Source organism: Rhopalosiphum padi, chromosome 2 (genome assembly GCF_020882245.1).
Source record: "Rhopalosiphum padi isolate XX-2018 chromosome 2, ASM2088224v1, whole genome shotgun sequence".
In the NCBI taxonomy this organism is placed as follows: Eukaryota; Metazoa; Arthropoda; class Insecta; order Hemiptera; family Aphididae; genus Rhopalosiphum; species Rhopalosiphum padi.
The window spans coordinates 70,023,875-70,043,891 of NC_083598.1; the positions used below are offsets into that span (position 1 = coordinate 70,023,875).

Here is a 20,017-nt window from a genome sequence, read left to right on the forward strand (position 1 = left end):
TTAATTGTCGAGTATGCAGTGTTTAAACTTTATTATTCCGATTTGTTATTGTCCAAAGAGTAATTAAACAAAACAGTTTAAATCCAATTAGATTTTGTTTCAGAAATTCAATTGAAGACTTTTTAATATGCACTTTTATTTACGTACTATAATTTTGAATTGTTTATTATTGCATAATGTATTTTATTTGGAAACCAATTGTTCGTGTTTAATTAATGTGATAATTACCTATATATGTTTTTAGATGGACTATATTTTGATTATAACATTCATAGTAAATTGTTCAAGTTAATAGTTATTTTTATATTAAATACATATCAGTTACGTGTGAATAGCTTCAGAAAAATAACATTATTAATTTTTAATCTCTACTACATTTTACCCCACTGTATTCAGCCATATTGATCCATATTATTTCAATCAATTATCGCAGTAAATATATTATACTGTGTTCTATATTATGTTTATGAACGATAATAATTAATTCCGAATTGAATTTACGTAACCAAACGTAAGATAATTTCTGCGGTTAAGGGTTGTTTTTTTAATAATGTTATTTTCGTGTTGGGTATATACAGATTTCACAATACCTACAAACAATAACAATTAACCTAGGCATAATAATTTATACTTTATGCATATAGAACAACAGAGAAGACTGCATGTAGGTATATTCTGATGATTACAATATTATTTGTAAAACGATGATGATATCAACTCGGATACACGTCCCCTGAACTATTGGTTTTATATAATAATATATATATTATATGTAATTTTACATACATGTACGTATAGAATAACTTAAAAAGGTGTATTTCATAATACTTACTATGCTCGTTATTTTAAACCAGACTACATTTTGTTTCAATAGTTACTTGCGTTCCTTATTACCATGGCCCTTATTGATTTTATATAAAGCATTTTATATATTAATATCGTTTAACGTAATTTTTATCTTGCACTCATAAATATAGAGCCAGTATTTTAATGCGAAAAATATTATCTATCACACTTTCATTTACTAACTGAAGTAGAAAAAATCTTAGAATCCTAATGCGCGATACAATATAATTTAAATTTAAATTTAGATTTTATGTTGCCTGTATTATTTTTTTCGAATTATTTGTCGAGTATTTGGTATAGACAATAGACGTTCAATTTACAACAAAATCATTTGTATTTAATGCTATTTACTTTGACACACACTGTTAATAATTGAACAACATCCCTATCTCTAATTTTACATTTATCAAGACGCGCTGAAAGGCGAGAGGTCAACATTTTTCTTTTAGCTCGTTTTCTAACAAATTTAATCGAAGACAGAATATTTAATACAATTTCAGTTTCCTCGATTATTGTTTTTATAACCTCGATTTGTGGAAATCAAATTTATTCAAAATATTTTGTAAAAATAAAAATAGCTTATACAAATAAATAATATATATTTTAAAATGTAAGTAGGTACTTAATTATAATATTATACAAATATTAATTACCAGTTTTACAATATTCAAAATTCTATTGTATATCTTTTCTTTTATATTCTGTGTCTTTCCGTGTAGCTTTTTGTTGTTCCTTTCAGCTAATTTTAAATCAAGTATTTCTACACGTCCTTTATGTCTTTGTAATTACAAGAATTCTTTGTCTTCGTCAATTTTAATTAAGTATATTTATTGCTTTTGAATGCGCGATGTCAATTAAGTCATTCGATGTTTCTTCAAATTGTCTTTCTCACAGTCGATATAAATTTTCGATTTTAGTTTTATTTTTTCTAAATTTCATAAGTATTCTTACAATTTTTTTAAATTATCGTGATTTTGAATTAGAATCCGCGCCTTTTACCAATATCTTAAAGATTCGTCAATAGTTAGTAAGGCACTTGAATTCAAATTTAAATGTACATTCAACAAAGTATAGAAAAAAAGTTAAACAGTTTCGTATTTAAGAGAATTTAATACCTATGATTTAGTTATTCATTGTGCCAACGAAAAAAATTTTATTTCGTGAAATGTTAACCAATAAATAATTAATATTGAACAGTATGCTCATGAGCATAACCGTAATGAAAAAATAGGTACATAAATATTAAACTTAATCATTTTACAAGTCTATCAACAAGTATAGTATTCAGTATATTATTATCTGAAAACAAATTCATATTTACTTTAATAATTGAAATATTTTATATTAATAATATTAATGATTGTAGATAATATTTTATTGAAATTCCAGGCAGTGAGCAGCAATCTCTTATTAATCAATAATAATAAATGTCTCTATTACGACTGAAATTTTTTGGAGTGGGTTTTCTGAGCTTATAACATTAATCTGATTATTATTACGACAAAACAACTAGCCTAAGGAAAATTTAATAATAACAATTTTTTTAGAACATTTAATTAATATAATTGGTGCTTATTGTATATTTTATGGTGTCTCCAAAGTCCAAATATACATCAAACATATAAAAATTACTGAAAAATAAATAAATTTGTAAAAAATTAACTGTTTTGTTTTTTCATATTTTTAGAAAATAATGAATGTATGCTACATATGTACATTTTTATGCTAAGAACTATAGTTTTTACATACATTTGGAAAACAACTGAACTATCCCCTTCTGTCATTTTCAACCCTAAATCAGCCCTAGAAGAGGTTGTGTAATTCCTTTCAAATTTTACCCAAATTACTTTCTCGTGTTATTTAATAAATCTATCGGGTACGGACCTATAAATATATAATATGAGGACCACACTAATACAATACTAATACATATATAATATATAAATATATTTTAATGTAGCCAAATAACGATTACCAATTACAATAATTGATTCCTTGACTGCAGATAACTTTATGTCAGAAATATTTACATGTATTTTTCATTATTCAGGTCTTATATTCGATATCATAGCTACTTTTGTATACAATATTAAAATTATTAATTTTTTAGTATTTTGGGCACAACTGAACAGTGACTAAACTATACATAACACAAATTAAATTAAGACGTAATTATTAAATTGTATTGATAATTTTAAATTATAAACTAATATATTATGAAATATTTAAATTTATACATAAACCTATAATTTTTCTTTTAATCATTTTTTAATTTTCTTCATAATAACCTATAAATATATAGTTAAAAGTAAGATACCTTTATTATTTTTGTAATCGTTACATTATTACATTCCATAAACTATTCAAAGAACATCTTTGTACAAAATAACGCTTTCTGATGTTTTTTTTTTTCTATAGATGGTCGAAAATTAAGTGTATAATTTTGTTTACGAATTAAAACTATATCAAGAAAATACATTATTAGTTCAAAGAAGTATTATTTAATCTTGATTTTCAATCTTCAAAAGCGGTATATGAAATTTAATGATCACTCTTTTAGCCTATTATAGTGTTTCCAGAAAAAGCGTTTATGTTAAATACTAACCATACACAAAATTAAAAAAGGGATAATTTACGTCGTCTTATAATTTATACCAATACATTTATTACTTCGTTAAAATAAAAATAATCATTTCAATATAAAACCTATCTATTTTATTAATTAGCTTCTATAAAACAGTTTTTTTTTTTTTTAATTTGATATTAACTATTAATTATTACGTAATATAATAAATCGTGTTTATAATGTTGAAATTATATGTTTTTAGAAAACCAATTCTGTTTCAATTATACATCAATATTTTAAATTAAAAATAATAATAATATAAACATAAAAATAATGAATTTAGAATTTATATTATCAATTGTATAGGGCAGTGGTTACCAAAATGTGCGCCGCGGCGTCTTTACTGGAGCGTCGCAACGCTAATCATTATGTCATCCAAAAATAAATTTAAAATGTTCTACTCGTTATTTTATTTTAAAAAAATGGTTATCGGTTTTATCAGGAGTGCCATGAGAAAAACTCAGTTCCAAAAGGGTGCCGTAAGACGAAAACGTTTAAGGACCTCTGGTATAGGGTATAGAAACACCTCAATAGCAACCGCAGAAATCTGTTGCTTTAAAAATATATCGTCTTGAGTGTAGGAAGTGTAATTAGTATTTTTGAAAAAAGGCCGATTCTAAATTTCGTAATACCAAGAATTTTTAGTAAAATAGGAATTTTAAATATTTTTCATTTACTACATTTCTCTATTATTATGTTTTTGATTTTGTGATTGAAATTCATGTTTTATTGTAATATTATAATAATTAAAACTGCATATTTATCATAAATAGATTACGGTGTTCCATAGCTATAATCCATATGAGAAAAAAAAATAATGATGTATTTTTGGTCTCACCCCTTAAATCAATGTGTATACATATAAAAATGATCTTCAAGAAATTTTTGGTCAATCAAATAAAGTTAGAACTTAATACATTTTTAAATAATTGTAGACATTTTTCATATTTCTGTAAATATTTTGTAAACTGTATGAAAATTGCAATTATTATATTATGTAATATATATATATTGTTTTTAAGTTCATCCAAAAAAGTTTTGATTGAATTTAAATAATACTATGGTATTACGATGTTATGGTGCGATAAACTAGTTTATAACATAACAGTGTTTGCTGATAACTAGTTTTACATTATATTGAAGTCAATATTCTACTGTTGTTGTTTTAAAGTTTCTATTGAACCACCATTTTTTAGTTCTATTGTTGTAAAACAAACCAAATACTAAATCTTTTAGCTTAAATACTTATTTTATTTTTAAAATAGCACGATCGATAACAAATTTAAGACAGTATAAAATGGAAAATGAATGACAATATTTAATTCAAAAATTCATATGGTTTTTATCCATAATAGATTTATTTATAATCTTTTTATTATTTAAAATAATATATTTAAATATTATAATATAATATCATATGATTATATATTTTTTTTTATCTTATTTTCAGCTGTATTAGAGTTGGTGTGTATTACCTATACCATACAATAATACTTGGAAAAATATTGGATATACTTTTTAAATAAAAATATTATTCATATACATATATAATATATATATTTAGTATTATTAATTTATATGATAAATTTTTAAAGAATAAATTATTGCAAATTTTAAGTTTTTTTAGATCATTAAGTCCCTAGTAATTTTCATCACCACTATCGTTTACAGGTGCTGGATCAACGAGTCACCATTTTCGGAGGTGTTGGTGGTTCCCGTGTGCATGTCGATGGCGCTCAATCTGGTGTTCCTGTGCAACATCGTCCGAGTTCTGTGGGTGAAGCTTCAGGCCGGCCCATCCCATCTATCCAATAGTACGCCATCACGAACACTTTTGCAGGCATTCAGAGCTACACTTTTGCTATTGCCACTGCTCGGACTCCACTATCTACTCACGCCGTTCCGGCCACCCAAACAACATCCCTGGGAACCGTTTTACGAAGTAGTGTCCGCTACCACGTCATCATTCCAAGTAAGTGTATTGACGACAAAAATTTACTTGACATGGTAAAAATTAATTTCGATATTTAACCTCGTCAATACTGAATACATATGCATTAAATACGATTACCCATAGGTGTTTACAGAGAATGAAAAATAATTACATTAAAACACACGTAATAAATTCACATAAAATAAATAAAAATACTTGAAAACATAATTGAACAAATAGACTATAAGCAATAGTTTAGACAATTTAATGCCACTACACAAGAATAAATACGTAATTATATATGTATACAATTTTAAATCTTGTTACAAAAATTATCTAGATAATTTACCTCAATTATATTTCAACAGATTGATAAAAATAAACATAAAGCGTATTAACTTCACAGTTAAGTAGGTACCTATATAATTATTATACTTAACCGGGAATCAAAATAAATAATACCCACTTAATTAATTGAGTTTGTATTATTTATCTTAAATCAACTCGTCACGCAGCCTAATTGGATTATATGGTGTAATACTTACCTGAGCAAAAATAATAGTTGTGTAAATCGACCAAATAAATTAACAATCTGGTTTAAAAACTATTCTGAGACATTGACACTGCTTTGCAGTTTATACTTCGGTGGTTGAAACTTCATACTAAATATTTTAATGTATTTTATTAGATTTTGTAGTTCTATTCTCTAACAACACAGTGAAATTCGAATACTATGTGTGTTTTCGATTTCAAGTTAACTGTAGGTAAATAGTGTCTGCGTAGTGGGTACAACTAATTATGTTTTATTATTGCTAAAAAAAAACGTGTTCTCCAAAAACGACCATAATAAATTATACACAGCAAACAAATTTCCCCTTCACGCAGCTTTTGTTTTAAAATAGGTACATGTTTTTTTATGCAACTAGTTTTTCTATATTCATTGATTATCAATATATATATATATATATTTATGAATAATTTGAACGAGAGATAATAATATACCTAATAATTGTTGAATACGACATTTTTTACGGGTGAATCATACACATATAAAATATAAATATGATTAAACTCGTAACGCTTCCCTTAATCTGATTTATATCTGTAAAAACTTATTTTATCATTATGTTTTTTTTTTTTAAATTTATTTATGAATTTATGAATTTTAAATCTACTGATCGACAAATTTGAACTATCAAACATAACGTAAAGTATTTATAAAGATTCGATTACCTACTATGAATATTTTTTTATCTTAAATTAATGATATTTTATCTATATAACAACTACTTTAGTGAATGGATCAATATTATCTTCAAAGTAGTTATTAACCGTATAGACATATCATTATGATATTACAAAAAATTTGTTTCATCAATTGACAAAATTATTTCCGTATACAAATCTAAGTTTAAGATAAAAATATTTTATCTTACATCTCAAAATTAAACTTATCATGGTTATAAAACGAATTTATAGCTCACTTAGCTATAAATAGAAGGCACAGACAAAAATATGGAAGTCCTATAACTTATCACTCCTATAAATAACAAAACAGTTTTATAAAATCGATTTCAGACCTTAGCATACCAAACCAAAGTATACTTAACGTTATAATATTAGTATATTATTATGATGTATTGGCATGACGATAATTTTATTTTTTTAAATATGAACTTCTCATTATATAATGACATAAGTAACTGGCAAAATATGATTTTTTTATTATTATAATGGTATCGTGATTCGTGACTATAGCTACTTTATAAAATATGGTAATACATTTATAGTGACTATTATATAGGTAGGTAGAACAATTAAGATAACGCTCAAAGTAGTCCTTCAAATTACACGACTGACTTGGTGAAGCGTATCTACAAAAACAATATAAATATGATATTGTGAGAGCGAAAAAACATACAAAATATTGTGTTTTTTTTATACAGAACATTAATTTGAATCTTAAAAAAATGTCATAAACCTTACAAGATGTAAATCTGAATTGAAAATACCAAAATTTATATATATAAAAAAAAATAAGTTTTATATTATATTGTTGCCGTTAGCGTCTTATAAAAAGTAATTTCATACCTCTCCAAAGACCTATTTAGTAGCCATTAAAAATATTAAAGGTGAAATAATCACAAGGTATAAAAATATTAATGTCAAAGGTTTTTTAAAACAATATCCATTCGTAGCGTTTAAAATCTATCTAAACAATTTTATTAATTGTAAGTCCGAAAAATGTTTTTAGTATAGAAATGTAATATTATTATACATTCTCTATATAAAATCTAATTATTTAATTTTTCTGTACATTACATTCAATTAAGTTAAGTATATTATTTTGCACTAAAATAAACGATTTGATTAATAAAGTTTACTTTTAAATTTTTAAAAATGGAAAATTGTAATCAATACATAATAATTAACTTACTTTATATCAAACTTATAAAATTAGATATATTATTATAAACTTGTTTTTTCTTATTTAAGTATAATACAATAACAATTTCAGTAAATACTTTTCCAATGAAAAAATATATACTGTTATAATTAACATACATATTATATCAATAAACAATTTTGATAAATTGTTACCATAATTATTTATTTTATTTGTTACGTTTTGTTTTCTAAAATATATTATCTTACTAGGTAAATTGTGTAGTTAAATGTAATATTTTACTCAAAATATATATAACATTTATTGTTCTTTTTTAAATCATATCAAAAAATAAAATATATTCAGTGTATAGGTACACCATTAATTTACGAGTATTACAATCTTATTATGACAAAAAAAAAAAAGAACTATTAATATAGTATTATAGTTTGGGTAAAAATTAAGTTAGTTTAAGCATCTATTTTTTAAATCATCAAATTGAAACATAAATATTGGTTCAGACCGTTTTTTATTAATGCTATTCTAGTTAAAATAAACGAAAAAAAAAATCGTAAAGTTACAGTTAATATCCATACACTTAAGTCTTACCGACCCCCGTCAGAAAGAAAGAAAAAGAAGATTAATCACTTAATACTTTAGAGTACCTATATACTTCCTAGACAATTTATAACAGTCATATTGATTAATTGTGATAGGAACAATAATCATTATTGGGTTTATTTTAATGAAATATATTAATTCAATATAATATAATTAAACCAAATACAAGTGACACACACAAAAGAGTAGTCATCCCTAGTTACCACCATTATCGAAATGCACAAAAAATAATTTTTGATTTTTAAATTTTTTTTTTTTGTGGATGTTTTTATCATTAAAAAAGTATTAATAATATCAACTAATAAAATTATAAAGTAAGTAAAATATTATTTGTTAAGATTGATGGGTCACAAGACATTTCAATTACTAAATTACAGTGAAAGTATTTGATATTTTATCTTATAGGTTATTCCGTAACCTTTATCGGTTTATTATGTTTTATATGCATAATAGTCTGTTATTTTTTAATGTAAATACAAAATAAATATGTATTAAAACCTTTATGTTTTACTATATTGTACCATATTTTAATTGTAAAATATAAACACTAAATATTACTGAAAAAAAAAAAATAATTACAAAATATACTGAAAGTAGTCACACACCAACACAGCTATTAAAATTTAAAATATATTCACTATAATACAGTTTGATGTTTTTTTACACCTAAATATACATCAACTATATAATTTTAAAATTGTTTTTATAATATTTATTTAATAGAAATAATAATTTTATGTTAACAAAATTATATAATGTAAGGGTATACAGTAGGTAATCGGCGATTACTGAATACTGCCAGTCGGACCTCAGTTGTTCGGAGACCGTAATTGAGTGATCATTACCGCTAAATTGTACTCATAATTATATTAAAATAATATTATCGAGTATGAATATTCTTTATAATTACTGCCAAAACAAAATAAATTACAATTATACAGCTGCCGTTGTTTGTTACAATCCCCTCTTCAATAAGGGCAAATTAATTGTTTTCAAACACCAATCAATATGTTATAAACTACATTTAATATTTTAATACCAATTACCAAGTAATATTTTTATTTGTACAGATATATAATAGTTATTAATAATTCAGTTAATTATTATCCCAATTATTAAGCACAATTAAATGTTTTGATGTTCTTATAAATTAAAATCTCGAGTAAATTTTATTTGAAATATGATGTTTAAATTTATTTACTGATTATTAATAATTTTAAATATTTCAATAATATATAGTTTTTAGTGGAATTTGATCATTGCGTTGTACTGTTGTAGTAAATTAACGTAGGTATTTATGTTATTATATGCCTAAGGGAACACTTTACAAGAAACATCATAAGTACATCAAAGAGTATATAATATTTAATTTGAAATAATTATGCTTGGTTATTAATGATGTATGATAACATCTTGCTACAATATATTACATAGAATAACTAAAAATAAAACTATAACAATACCATAAAAACTTGGTAGTTATCGTGTACATGTTTAGTTTGTTAAGTTTATGTTTGGTAGTAAGGTCTGATTATTATACCTTTGTTTTGGTTTAAAATAATCCAACCACAATTAAAAATTACATTTTTAAATAAAATCTAGATATAAGATATAAAAAATATTTATAAGTTGTAAACATATTATGTTATACCATTCTAAGAAATATAATATTAGATAAAATGGTTTATTCTAATGGGAGTATACTTTTTATGTATTTTATCTTTAAAAAAATGTTTACTAGGTACTTTGATTTATTTATTTAATTTCTATTTAATTTTTGGTAAAAATATCTTTAATTTTTCATTTGAATAATTCTAATAAAAACACATTATATTTAGTAAATTATTTTTTCTCATTAGTGAATTCTTCAACACGCGATCCATTATTTTGTAAAAAAATAGTATAGTTTATTAAAGTTTTTACTTAGTTGTATCCATACATAAATTGGTAATATTTAGCAAAATATATTCTTATATAGGTACTCTAATATATTCTTATACATATAAATATTAAATCAAGTATTGAAATATTAACATATAATTATACAAATACATTTTTTATCATACTTAAATAATATAAGTAATATTATAATGTTTTCTATGGTTATCAAATATCAATAATTCAATAATCAATACATTTGATCACAATTGTATACTAGGTAATATTTTAGTAACGTATATAAGTACACAATACACTTGATATAAATTTTAATATTGAACTATAATATTTTATAATTTTTTCTCGCATTTTAAAACGTTTTTGTGTTTACAAATTATTTTTATTTTTTTTTTTTCAGGGACTTTGTGTAGCAACATTATTTTGCTTTCTCAACGGAGAGGTATGTAAATTTGACAATCATATTATATAAGACGCAAAATTGAAAATAGTTAGAAAAAAGATTCTGGGTAAAGAAATTACCAATATAAAAAACATTCTGTTTTAAAAAAAAAAGTTTTTTCTTTAAAAACACATGCTTATATATAATGTTCAAAGAAAGTTTTAACGTGTCACATTATTGTTGAACCGTGTGTTTTGTTGCGGCTTAAATCTAATTGTACAAGAAATATTTCATGTAAGAAAATAAGAATGATTTATTACAAAACACACGTTTGTTTCGATCTCAGTGAAATGTAATGGATACCTATGTATTCGAAGTACACAATACACATAATAAACGTGGATTACACGTCTTAGCGCTTGTGAATTTTTAAATGCATATATGTATACCATAGTTAAAAATTAAACATTAAGGTCATAAATCATAATCATAATCGTAGAACTTATTTTAATGTCCGTGACTTTAAAAGTATAAATATTAGATACCTGTTATGGTAAGGTGTTTTTACAAAAATCGGGGGAAACATGCACAGTCATTTTTGTTAATCCGTATACTTTTCCATACAATATTTTGTTTGTAATCATTACGATTCTTTCGTCCAAATACTATTGTACTTAAGCCAATGACACTTTCTGACGGATAACGCAATCAAAATTCTTCTCAGGGTAATCCTTAATATTTAAAGAATATTATATTGTTGTTAGATATTATGTTTTTAAATTTAAATTATTACCTTACACAATTTATCACGTCTTAGATGAAAAAAATTCAAATACGGTTTCGATTGTCCGTGGGGGGGAGTTCCAGATTCGGGGATCCCTTGATTGCGCCGCTAATCCAGACGTTTCCGCGGTGGCCCCCCGAGTACACTTAAGATACTATGTCATGTCGTATGTTGATTTTTCTTCACAGGTTGTAGCCCAAATCAAGAGACGATGGCAATTCATGTTTTTCCGGACGAGGGCAAACTCGTACACAGCAACAACGGTCTCGGTACGTCAGGTTAGCCACTGTTTACTATTTGCACGTTGCACGCACCACATAACCACCGCTACTTGCATAATTTGATACGCCGCGCGTCATCCGACGATCGCAATCGAAATTATGTGCAGTGTCTCTGGCCCCTGCTCCGGTGGACATTTCATCGGTTTTACCACGGTTACGGTTTTCGAACGTGACCTTTGACAAGTCCGTAATAACGCGAATACCCAACCCTCGACCCTCGAGCATTACGGCGACTGGCCAGATTACTTCCTGTGTACCGTGCATGGGGTCTCGGGCAAATTTTCCGACCGACCGGCAGCTGTTAGCTTTCTCATCGGTTTTCGCTGGCCAAGTTAACCGATGTTTTATAGGTATCACATAATATTATGTAGGTACTCTGTGCCGGTCGATCACGAGTGCTTTGGCGTTTTTCCACCGATTCATCTCCGGTATCCGGCCCCGCTGCACCAGACCACGGACGTCGGTAACGTTTCAAAATCGCTTACAGTAGTTTAAAGCGACTAAATCGATATAGTTTTATTTTTCTACTTGTCCATATATGTACTTACGGCAGCGCGTGTATTTTTTAATTTTCCAGGGGCTTAGTTAAATATGAATTTGAAGATTTGGTACACTTCATGTTTGTCAATAACAGTATGGTAATTCGTTCTATTATCATAAACTAAACATCCTTTTATGAAAAAAAATATTAACCTTTTCTGTCCCAAATATCGTTACCTACTCGGAAAACAAGAAGATATTTTAAAAGTATTTTTTAAGTATTTACTATTTAGTGATTTTATATTTTTATAATAAACTCTGTGCGGTTATTTTATTCTATAAAAAAGTTGTTTTACGATTTAATAAGAATAACAGCCCAAAACATATACGATACAAATTTATTCACTCAACGTCAAAAAATGAAAAAATAAATGTTTATCGTACGTGAATTTGTGTCATTTTGTAGTTTTGTACCGCATAGTTTTTATGAATACTATTAAAACTAATATATTACCACAAAGATACATTCTTAAAATAAAAAAACATATCTTTATAAAATATATAATGTTCTAACCGAGTTATAAAATCATTCTACTTGTCTATACATTATACTTATATTTAATATGTTTATAAATCGTTATGGGTATATCGAAAAATGTATTACAAATTATTATAATATAATACTACGCAGCGCACATATTGAATAAAAATTACATACACAAAATACCTATATATTTTATTGGATCGAAATAATCAGTAGTTTTAACTATTTATGGATACATACCTATCTGTGTTTTTATTATATATGAAAGCGGCTTCTTGTAAATGGCAAGTACTAAAACTTCGCGTGGAGATTATTTAAGATTGCCGTATGCATTCAATGGTTGTGGGGCATTTTTGGTCGATAAGACCGTGTTCAGATTACAAACGAGGGTTTAAATTTACATGTATACTTCGGATTACCTGAAACACGTCACCGTACTTACGTAAAATAAAGCATTTTTTTTTTTTAACCATCATAATATCATAATATAACACAGGAATGTTCATTAATAATTATTATACCTTGTGTGCGATACGGTATTTTGTCAGCAGTTATAATATAACATTATGGTTTACAGTGAATTTATTGAACTACTAATTTAATGGTTTACGTTATAAAAAATAATATCAATATATATTTTACAACAATTAAATACTTATTTTACATTTTTTTTTTTTTATTATTAATATTAATATTGCATATCATTAATTTACTACCTAATTTATTTGTTTTAAAATTATTTCTGAGATTTTTCTATGATGTTTTATTCTGCACGAATATGTGCTATGTATCTATCTGTAAGCCGTAGTATATATAATATATATTGTTAGAGTGAGCATTTTTTACGCAGCTTTTGTATGCTGGAAGCATTTATTTCTAAAATTTAAAAAGCAATAGTGGAGGTCTAACGTGACATATTTTTTTATTAAGTGTATATCGATGTCTTGATTTATATTATCGTTTCTTCAGGTTTATATTTCTCATCTGTGTAAAGTTATTTTTATTTAGTGGTATTTCATGTTTATATTTTTGATTTTATATTTGTCACATATTTTATATTTTTTGTTTAGTGGATAACCATTTTTGTCATTGTACATTGATAATTTGTAAGTTTTACTCGGAATTTATAAGATAGTTTCTATTTGTTTTTCTTTATCCGACTTTTGGTTCGTCGATTAAACTACAGCTAGTTTCCGAAAATCGGTAACTCTTATAGGTTACTCTATATAATGTATAACAGATATTTTTGATTTTCTTTTTTCGTTTTTGTATTCAACTATTTTATGTGATACTTGGCAAGTCTCTCGTTTTTATGGTATGAGAGATGATATTATTATGCTTTTACACGAATGGTAATATCTTCAACCGTGTATATTATGGATAGTTGAAAACTATATTTTTGTTATTTTAAGCATTATTTTTTTTAAAATTATCATAGGTACTATATAATATAATATTATAGTCACTTTCTCTATACATTTTTAATGCTATAAATTAGGTTTTTGACTAAAAATATTTAGATACGTTAATAGTTTAAATATTCTCTAAAATTTTAGGAATAATTAGAAAGAAATGTGAAACATGTGTTAAATTGAAGTTTTTCATTCAATTTGAGTTAATTTAAATTTTTTTTGATAGGTTAATAAACTATATTTTTTAAATAGCTAGTTACTGGTTAGTAACCGTAGATTTTAGAATGATATAATGTACAACATATGTAAGACATTAATTTAATTTTTACCTTTTTTTAATTAAAAAACGTGAATTTATCAAATATTATTCAGAAGTTACACTATGTGTTAGAAATGAAGATTAAAACTTAAAATATCTATTGAAATCATTAGTATGGAACTAATGTAATTTTTGTTTTTAGTATTTTCATTATGATATTCTGCAGGCATTATAAAATGTACTGTTAATTTATTGTTCTTAAAGTTCTTATTGTTTACTGAACTTTATAGAATAATTTCATATTCCTGTTACAATGATCTCATTGTGTGTTTTTCAAGCTAGTCAGTATCATTTTTACCTGCGTATGATATACGTAATTTCTAAATATTTTTGGCACTACAAACTGCGCTAGATGTTTCTGTGTAATCGCAATATAAAAAATACAATTCATCCATAAGCTGCGGTTGATAGGAAAAAAATAACAACAACAATTGAAGTTTTTATTTAAATACGCTTAGAATTATTTATATTACATAATTATTAAATTATGTTATATATACGTTATTTAAAATGATTGACTGATTTTTTTTTTTTGCAATATTATCTCAGTTAATTGGTATATCTTTTTAAAAGGTGTAATTTGGAATAATTTGTGTTTCGTCTTCAATTATTTAATTCCCATATTTTATAGACTTAGTTAATTAGTTATTTTGGATTTTATCAACATTATACTTTTACTGCGATTTCCCATTTTGCCTAATTATTTAGCATAATAATATACTATTGCGACTAGCGCGTGTTTATAAATAATGGCATTTAATCAACATGGTGATCAGTAGATAAACATGTTATCGGAAGCTTTTAAAGGCGAAACAACACACACGATTAGTGAAATATACGATATATTATGTATAGAGCCATAGAGGTCAACGGTATTGAACACAGGCGCATTGTTTTTAAAAAAAAATGTATAAAATGTTACTAGGTACAGCACGTTTTTAGATATTAATTGGAAATAATTGGAATAAAATCCAACAAAACACAAGAATGTACTTTGTCGAATTGTTAAAAGCAATGCAATTCAAATATATTATAATATGGTATCATTGACCGGAAAATATATAAAATTATCTTTAAATATTTTTAGATACCATATAACACACAAATCGTGTATTTATTTCTTATCTCGATAAAATATTATAACACATTACCTCACAAAAGTTATTTTCTTACTATAAACATTAAATAAATGTCAGCGCACAGTTGATTAATAGTTTAAATCATACAATTTCAGGAAACACATCTTCTATAACAGAACTTTTACCGAAACCATCTCACGATTCCAATTTCACTAGTAATTACGTTTGTAAAGCAATATCAGTGAAAAGAAAAATGTAGTTATTTGGAAGTATTGGTCAAAACTAACTTTTGTACTTTATCTTCCTTACCCGATAAATCGACAAATACTATAAAATATGTCAATACGAAGCAATTGACACGTCTCGAAAATAAGCTTATTTATGAAAACATATTCATTACTTTTGTGTTTTTTTTAATGTATTTTTTTTTCTAATGAAAATTGTTTGCTTCATTATGTTAGGACCATGCATAAGCAACTGAGTGTCGCTCTACTGCGCCTTAAGTTTTGAATTTACTTCGTCATTAAGTAGGTCACTTTAATAGATGTGTTAAATAATTTCTTGAATGGTGAACCTTGCGTAGTATAAAAAAAAATTCTGAGCAGATACATCTTTTACCTTTTATTTTTGAGGATATTTTATAATTTATTTATACATAGGTTAATACAGGAAGGTTTATACATTTATATATAGGTAATCTATAATGCTATTATTAAACTTTTTGTTTTCAAAATCATTGCACACATTATTTGTTTATTTGTTTTAATATGACTTCATTTATACTTAATATTAACTTATAAATCAATACCAATGCACCATATATGTAATGGTGTGAATAGGTTATGGAATAAATTGCTTTAAATGTATTCTAATATTTTGAAAATTGTATTGCCTATAAAAAATAATGATGCTTATACATAAGCACGAAAAAGAGTGTCTATAATTAATATCTATTAAATTACGACAAGATAATAAAATTCGTTTAAAGGAGAAACCGTTTAAATACCCAATTTCGATAACATTTAAACTTCAAACGCTCATTAAAAATTAATTAGGTTAAACGATAAAATTTTTATTTTAACTATAGCAACAAAAATATTTATGAGAAATCTCGTTAGAAATATTCAAGCATTAAGTATTAAATTTAAACATTATTGTATCAATTTTTAAGTATAAAATAATTTGTAAAATGTCATGATTATCACAAATTTTGAAAAAATTCTAACTTCAAACGAATTTAAGGAAAATTGTCACTGCGATGTATTTTCAATACTTTGGAATTTCTAAAAACTTATTAGAAACTGTATATTAAACTATCTGATTCTTTTTAAACAAAAAATATCAATATCATCGAAAAAAAAACTAAAAACAGTTTAAAAGTTTCTGTAAACTATTTAAAAAGAGCCAAAATATTGTTGAAGTTATATAATGGCTAAAAAATGACAATTTTAACTTAATTTGATTAAATTTCAAGTATTTACAGTTATTAAGTTTTTATCAATAACAAAAAATAAATAAAACCAAATTTTTCGAAAACTATTGTTGTGTAAAAATTCCTATTTTGCAGAAGTATTATTTCTCCTGATTATTTAAAAAAGAACAGAAAAATTTTTAACTTAGAAAATACAAATTCCATCATATATTCAATTTTTTTTACTAAAATACAGACACGCCCATACTTAAACATCACTGTAAAACCAATATATTCATCAAAATTTAAAGAATCTTCTAAAAATAATATTAATATTTTGTGGTGTTATAGATTATGATGATTAAAATTACATTGATTCATTTTTACTAATTTTAAATGATGCACACATAATTATTTAGGACAACAATTTTAGCATAGTATCAAACAAATACATGCAATTACGAATAATATAAATTTAAAAATATTGTGTTTTTAACGATTAAAAGTATACATATTATAAATGCTACATAAATTCTTTAAAATTTTTTTTTTAATTTAAAGTCGTACGGATGCGTATATATAAAATAATATATTATTGTAAATTTAATTTAATCCAAACTGAATGAGTAATTATATACTCTAATTCACTCAATTGATGACATTTTTCATACTTGATATTTCGAAAATATTATTACTGACCAAGTTCAACTATGTAACTGTTATATAATATGTTCAGTTGTCTATTTAAATATAAACAATAGGTAATGGCAGGTGTCATGGAATAAATTGAAATTGACGATTTTTTTTTATAGTGAAACAAAAATAATGTGGAATGCTACTTTTTAACGTTATATTAAATTAATTGACAGCTCAGTAAAGGTTAAAACTAAGAATCCGAAAAAAAGAAAACCTACAAATAAATTGTAAAATATCCCTTACATGTCATGTAAAACATTAAAGCCCGCTACCTAAACTTTTTTTATGTTTATTAAAAATATAGAATATTATAAATTTGTAACTAAAAAGTACTTAGTAATAATAATAATAATAATAATGATAAATATGTGGCAATTATAATGCGTTATAACAGTATTAAATAAAATATTATAAAAACAAGAATAACACAATATAGTCACACATTTAAAATCATATTTTTATTTAACTAATAATAAATAATAAATACTGATGTTGAAAATAATTTAATTAATAAAAGTTAAATTTTTTAATACAAAGTTCTTGCTAATGTGTTCATGACTAATTACCAAAGCATCTTAATCGTGTTTACGTAAACATTTTACGAGGCACACTCTAAATATTACCACTATAAACCACAACCTTTTAAAAATTAATTGCCATTTTATTTTGGTGTGTAGATACACACGTTCATTTTAAAAGTAATCCGAAATATTTCAGCCCAGTGATCTCTGATAAATATGGGGTTTTCAGGAGAAGATAGGAAATACCTAAATACACATTTTATGACGGTTTTAAATTTTCATTTATTTTAGTGCGCGCATACGTAATACAACTGCGTTTTTTTAAATAGCAACAGGTATTTTCAATGCCAAACCCGGATAAATAGAATTTTTTATGTCATTTTGATCTCTTAACCATGGGTTTGAAATCGAAATTGACTAAACAATAACGAGTAAATGTTTTAATTAAAATCATTGAAATTTTCGACGATTATCCAATTATTTTAAAAATTTCCGTGCGATTCCCCGTAATTTAAACATAAAATTGTAAATTAATGTACAGAAATTCAAAAAAAAACCTATTTTAATGGCTACCCAAAGGAAAGTAATACGTCATTTGCAGTCATGCATGGAGAATGATGGAATGCATTTTAAACAATTTGTAAGATGGATATGGGTATTAATTCATTTTTTAAATACATAATAATATAGAAATTACAAGTGTTAAGTCAATTTGTTTACACTATAGAAATAGTGCATATAACAAAATTTAAGGTTAACATATACTTCAAATCAAATAAATTCTTAAAAATAATATATTTCATGTCTAAAAACATATTATGAGTGAAAAAATACTCCGAATCACACAGCTGTGTTGTATTGCGTATGCGCACACTGAAAGATTTACAAATTTTAAATCATCGATAAATGTGTATTTAGATATTCTCTATCGCCCCCCATAAACCCCATATCAATACGAGGTGACAGGACTAAAATATTTCGTGTTACATTTAAAATGAAACACACTGTAACTATAATATATTAGGTATGAACGTATTATTTAAAATAAAATATATAATATTATTTATACGCAATAACTATCTATAATATTTTTCTGTCTACTTCAGTATTGACAGCATTTTGTCCTTTAAAAATGCCAAATATGCATATTTAATTTCTTAATGGATTTAAAATAAGTTCTCTAAGAATGTACAATATGTGGTAAGTAAAAACGAATAACACTAATTAGAAGTTTAATAATATAGATACAAAATACAACAATAGAAGTTAAGACTACAAAACTCCATATTATTTAAAATTGACTTTTAATAAAATGCTAGAACACATTCATTTCATCCAATAAAAGTTATAGTTTTTTTTTTCATATAAAATGTATTTAAACTGTTTTTGATTTCTTGTGTAACCCTAAATATTTTGATTCGATTCCATTATATTTTAAAAGACATATATTCTTTTTGAACTCAATATTTGTCCAGAATTATTATCATATAGTGATTATAACAAATTATATTTTATTATCACATTTTTTTAGCTATATATATAGTTATTATGTTACTCTGCTGTATTATCCATAATGTTGGTTGATGATGAATACAACAATATAATAACTTGAATATTAATAGTACTCTCATAGGTTGTTTTACACATAGTAATAATTTATAAATTTAAAATAAGACTTTTATAAGAATTATAAATACAAACAAAATAGTGTTTTCATAAAATATAATGAAAATTAATCATTATATTCAGAAGTATATAGGAAGCCAGAAAGTGTTAAAATAAATGTCATAAAAATAAAAA

The 20,017-nt window shown here is 24.7% G+C and overlaps 1 protein-coding gene across 5 annotated transcripts in view; it reads left to right on the plus strand.

The window, feature by feature from the left end:
* LOC132922193 (calcitonin gene-related peptide type 1 receptor) overlaps positions 1–20,017 on the plus strand; it is a 145,893-nt gene that overhangs the window by 119,337 nt on the left and 6,539 nt on the right. For 4 of the 5 annotated variants that reach the window (XM_060985564.1, XM_060985567.1, XM_060985565.1 and 1 more), the window contains exons 8-10: positions 5,144–5,444; positions 10,709–10,750; positions 11,663–11,752. In XM_060985564.1, the coding sequence (XP_060841547.1) occupies positions 5,144–5,444; positions 10,709–10,750; positions 11,663–11,752 (433 nt within the window). The remainder of the gene's footprint in view (positions 1–5,143; positions 5,445–10,708; positions 10,751–11,662; positions 11,753–20,017) is intronic. The other variant, XM_060985568.1, reaches the window with a different exon arrangement.